This window comes from Atta cephalotes (genome assembly GCF_000143395.1).
Source record: "Atta cephalotes unplaced genomic scaffold scaffold00002, whole genome shotgun sequence".
Taxonomy (NCBI): Eukaryota; Metazoa; Arthropoda; class Insecta; order Hymenoptera; family Formicidae; genus Atta; species Atta cephalotes.
The window spans coordinates 3,918,118-3,924,164 of NW_012130066.1; the positions used below are offsets into that span (position 1 = coordinate 3,918,118).

At 32.2% G+C, this 6,047-nt stretch overlaps 1 protein-coding gene across 1 annotated transcript in view; it reads left to right on the forward strand.

Moving 5' to 3' along the window:
- LOC105620490 (persulfide dioxygenase ETHE1, mitochondrial) overlaps window positions 1-6,047 on the forward strand; it is a 16,542-nt gene that overhangs the window by 5,132 nt on the left and 5,363 nt on the right. Inside the window, exons 3-4 of the mRNA XM_012201986.1 lie at window positions 1,551-1,736; window positions 5,023-5,111. Coding sequence (XP_012057376.1) covers window positions 1,551-1,736; window positions 5,023-5,111 — 275 coding nt within the window. The remainder of the gene's footprint in view (window positions 1-1,550; window positions 1,737-5,022; window positions 5,112-6,047) is intronic.

Genomic DNA, 6,047 nt, shown 5'->3' on the forward strand with positions numbered 1-6,047 from the left:
ACGGTACGTTCCTACGTTACTATCTAATACGATGTAAAATAACTTTTAGGTTTGGTCGTTTTAATTTAATTTAATTAAGTAACGTAATTAATTACTCTCTCTCTCTCTCTCTCTCTCTCTCTCTCTCTCTCTCTTTCTCTCTCTCTCTTTCCCTCCCCCTTCTTTCAGAATTTGTTCTTTTTTTAATAATGCATTATTAGCAAACTGTACTGACGTTGTATACTTAATTATTTTTATGGCAAAATGATGACAAATAGCGTGCTATTTGGTGATGATTTGATAAATACGTAAAATTTTGTAGTCAAAACTTTTTTATTACTGTGTATGCTATTAAATATAGATTTAATACATAGTAAATATCTTTAAAATATTAAAATGCAATATCAAAATTTAAACATAGAATGTAAACAATTTTATACATATATTATGATCCTTGTGTTGCTTTCCTTTTTAAAGCACTTTAATTTCTAATTATTATTAATTTCAGAGTCAAGATAAATTAGCATCTGCCCCTACTTGCGTAGACAGCATTAATCCTTCCGAAATTTGCACCCTTAATGGCGAAAGGATTTTCGGTTTGGCAAGAAGGGACAAAGTTTATGGCGTCGTATAATATCATGATGAAAAAGGTTGATAGAATTGCCTTATTACTTATTGTATTATCAGACCGCGAAGTGGTTTTTACAAGAGATTGTTTTGGCTAAGTGGAACGTATGCACTTGTTTATGCGGAATTCTGCGTGTGCCAATTCTGTCCCGAACAAACAGACATTTCCATAATACACCTCTCTCCATTTTCCAATAATGCAAACGCCATTAATGCCGCCCCACTCCCATAAAACTATGCGCATTATTCGTAACTCAGTCATACAAAGAGAGCGAGGCCGCTAATTAGATTAATAGATTTAACATAATTTAATTATCTATTGAAATTGAATTACATCCACGAGTATTTATATATATGCATAATATTTTAAAAATAATGTACAAACTATTTCAGAATTTTCAACATTAATTTTAGACTTTTTAATCAATATCGAAGCATCTGTTCGCTACAAATTTTTAAATGCCAGTATTATATAAATCTCTTTAAAAATTAATTACTATTCCTTAGAATCATTTTTAAATTATTCAAATTTACAACGATATTGGCATTATTGATATCAAATCTTAGGCGTTAAAGTTTCGTAACTATCATTTCTACATTGGGATAATTATATCCTATTTTTCGTTAAGCGACGCCCTGTATGTAACATAATATGAAAACATATAATCGCGATTTCGCGCGGACTCGGCGCTTATCATTATGCATTTGATAACAATGAACGCATTCAAGCCGAACAAAGTTGCTAAGAGCAATGGCGTCTTTGCTCTGCGTCTTGCTTGGCGATGGGCGCATTTAATCCGGATAAAGCGGCTAGTTTGTTCGTCCAGCGATTGAATATGATTGCTTGGATTATAAGTAACAGTCAATCATATTCATTTGCTTGGCGAGCAGCCTAGCTGCTTTGCCGACTTGAACATGTCCAATAATCTTTCTTATTGTTGCAGTGAACACCCACATGCACGCAGACCACATCACTGGGACGGGCCGACTGAAATGCCTGTTGCCTGGTTGCAAATCTATGATATCGCGTAGCAGCGGTGCTAAGGCGGACATACTTCTAGAACCAAACGATCAAGTTCAATTTGGCAGGCATAAACTGAGAATATTGCCCACTCCAGGTCATACTGAAGGTTAGGAACATTCTCTCTTCGCATAGATTTGGTTTTGTTAGTAATGTACTCTGGAGAACTTGTGCAGAGTGTTGAGAGTATTTATGCAATGGAATTTTAGGATAAATCGATATTTATTAAAATCGGATTATATATCAACATGTATGGAAATTATACAATCAGAATTTTCAATATTTATGAAGGATCCCGCATTAATTATATGAAAAATTGAATTCCGAAATGAGTTAGTTTTCATATATGATGTAGCTTATAATGTGGTGAATAAAAAATGACACAAAGATAATGGATAGTTTTTTTAGTCTTGTGTCTATTATATCTTTTGTTCATCACATTATAAATTACATTATATGATTAAAAAGATGTAAGCCTTTACGAATTAATATCTTTTCTTCATTAGTCATATTTTTAATTTATTATTTGTTTTTATCTTAATTTTTAATAACTCAGATGTTCTTATTTAATGTGTTTTAAATTTTAGGTGTATTAAATATTTTCACGATACACCTGTATACTGTTCCACTTTGCAACTCATTAATCTTTAAAAAATGGAGAAATCGATACGCGCTTAATTGATGCCATTAAAGTTATACATATTACTGGTGAAATATATAAAACTATTTTTTTGTCGCTCGGAGAATGTAACTTTTGCTTTTGCCTATTTTTTCGTGCGGTAAAATATTATACCATTGTCCATTTAGCTAGCATCCCACCATCACCTATGTGTCAGCTACATGGAGTGGTAAAATAGAGCACAACGCTGCCCTATAAGGGGCTAAGTGCATAGTGTATCATATTTGATACATACGTGGATTTCAGCGTTTTCTCGACATGTTCTGTGAGCTATTTCGCGTTACGATATATGTATATGATATATTGTCTTGTTGAGTCTACGAGTGAAAAATGAGTATGTCTTTGTATTTTTCTCTTTTCTTATCTTTATCATTTTCGAAAATGATTTTGCTTGTTAACGTTCATTTTTAGTAAAATTATTTAAGTCTCGGTTTATTTAAAAGAAAAAGTTGCTTTAGATTCTATTAAAACCACAAGTTTCTTTTCAAGCTTTTCCCTTCGAATACCAGTATACAACAACATATTCTGTAAATCTTCATGACGCAATCTGGTTTAACGCGATTTTTAATGCACTCGCGCGATGAATACAAAACACGACTTTCGAGTGATGTAACGAAAGTTTCGGGGCAATGAATGTTGCAGGAATGTTACAGAACATGTCTGTATACCACTGCGATATCGAGGCGCATTTCTTGCGATCGATCGCGCGTTCGCCCGATCTATTATTTTATTAATTGAGATGCCGAAAAAAAATACGGCGAAATATTTTTGTGAGAGGCGGCTCTATTTTATACATAGATTGAAAAGATCGAAAATATAACGCGCGTTCACATCTCGAATGCAAGATCGATCTGATCAATTGCGGCTTCTGTTAGAAAGACAAGCACGTGCAAATTTTGTTAAATATTATATTTAAAAATACAATATAAATTTAATAATTTCTGACATGTAGATTACTTATTAAAAAAGAGAGGAAATAGAAATATAAGAAATTATTACGATTTTAAATTTTAAACTTTGAAGTACATTATTTATAATAAATTTTATAGAAAAATTTTTCTATTCTCATTTTATATTATATACTATTATAATTTAATATTATTATGTATAATTTTTTGTCATATTATTCTTATGTTGTACAAATTTTCTAAAAAAGATGAAAATTTTATCTTAATATTTCTGCATTGTCTATCCTCTCATATTTTTTTTCCTTTTTATTATCTTCAGAAGAAGAAAAGTATGCGCTGCAATCTTTTGAATTTTACACGCGTGTTGCGTATGAGATATAGTCTCTGGAGTGATTAACTTGAGCTGTTCTCTATCCAGGTTATATCGCAATTGCAATTTTCTGCAGTTTTTTCAAGACAGATATTCTTATATTAATATCCTCTTTTATCATTGAGGAAATTTCACTTAGATATATCAAGTAAATTTTCTTATACAGGCTGTTCCGAAATTAAAATTATAAACTTAAATCGATCAGCTTGAATTTTTTACTGAACTTTAGCAAAAACGTGATAGAGTATCATTTTGTTTTGCTCCTCTATTAATATTAAAGTTTGTAATTAATTTTTAAATTAAACTGTCACTGAAATAATTTATTCCATATTGAATAAAAACCGTAATTATATTTAGTTTAGAAACTCAGAAAAACTTACAGAATTTTCTGTAATTACTATTTGCTAATTATAAAATTATTAATTTTTAGCGATGATATGAACAACTTTTATTTTTAATTTAGTCTCAAATGTTTATGATATTCAGTAGAGAGAGAGTTTCGAAACATGTACATATATATGTACTGCGTTATTGAAGTTTATTGTACGGCGAAGCGAGATGAAAAAAGGGATACAGTCATTCTTATCGATCGTGCTGAATTCGCTACTCGTCGCGGCTCAATCGTTTCGGGAAAAATCCTAAAAGTCTACTTAGCTATGTATCTCGATTATCGCTCGATAGATTCGATTTTTTGTGTCGAATACGCGAATGGGTGCATTAAATACCTGCGGGTTAGATATTCGATATCAGCTTCATTCCTATACATCGTAAAACTCCAACGATGCTGATTAAATTCCTAGATATTTCAACTCTTTCACGGAAAATGTACCGCATACATTTCGCGAGAAAGGAAAATCGGTAAATATTTTGTAAAACATACATACGTTACATACGAATAACACAAATAATTCTAGTTGGAATTTAATTTTAATGTCAGATTGTATTTATTTTTTGTAAAATCGTTATCATTGACCTCTTTACAAAATTGTTAGAAAAATAGTTATCGTAATTCTATTATTGACAAGTTACCGCACGCGTTTGCAGAAAATCTTCCAATTACCTCACTTAATTCTAACTTAATTCATTTTTTATATCTGGGGGGATACGAATCATGTTTTCTATGTCGGATACACCTATCTATTGCATACCATTGCAATATTTTTCGAGCGAACGCCGCATAATATATCTATTCGCAATTTCTTTCTTTTTTACCTTCCCTATTTTTCTTTTTTGCCGAATGCGATATCGCAAATAGAATGAACGAGCCCGACGAGTGAGAGCTCGCGAGTTTATCGTGTCGTCCGATTACGGCACGAAGCGAATCGCCGCGAAGAGATAAATACATATTTGGCTTGAAAAATGACACGATATTTGCCGGATGGCGGTCGAAGTGCAGTGAAGCGCGATATCGTAAATATTCCATCTGATATCTGTGCAGGTTGCGTCACGTACGTTTGCGATGAGCAGGCAATCGCGTTCACGGGTGATGCGCTATTGATACGAGGATGCGGCAGAACTGACTTTCAGGTAAGCTCAGCCCAGAAACTCGCTAGAAAGGTCGTGTCTCTTTGCGGATACGCGTGATTATTGCACGTGATATCCGTGTCTTCGATCGTACATATGTGTGTGATTAAAGGAAACAACAGTGTCATATCTTCTGGTTCCGAAGAGCGAGAATGTCTGCAATAATATTTAATATAAAATCCGTTTACCTCGTTATGAGTATCTTCTTTGATCATAAAGAAAAGAAGATGCGAAAAGAAATGGGAAAAATCTGAACTTTTATATCGTGTAAAAGAAAAACTGAGTACGGTTCTCTAGACTCTTGATTTAGTACTATTAACTCGTGCCATTGCATTCTGGCTAATTTATCTCGAGATCTAGCTATAAATAAAAATTGTCCAATAAACGAAACTCACAATTAGGCGACCATGTCCAGTGTTAAATATGCGTTGAAAGCAGTCCTCAAGGAAACTGCATTCACGCTTTTTTTGCAGAGAATATGCGATCTCCTACGCCGTTAATATTATTACATTTTTGTACTCTCGTTTTGCTTGCAATTTTTAACTGGACATATGAAGATCAAATTATATAGAATTAGAATTAATTAATCTACAGATTTTTAACTTTAAAAATTTTTTTAAGGATGTTTTGTATCTCTTTCTTAAATATATTACACGTATTTTTTAAATAAAAGAATTGTGAAAAATTACAGATTTTTCTGTGTTGCATTTGTATGAAAATAATACAAAAAATTTGTAGCAATTTAGAATCTAGATAAAAAATTATTTCAATAAGAAGTATATTTATTTAAAATTATACAATAAATATATAAATAATATATAAATATCCATCTTATTGTATTGAACTATTTCACACACACACACACACACACACACACACACACACACACACACACACACACACACACACACACACACACACACACACACACACACACAC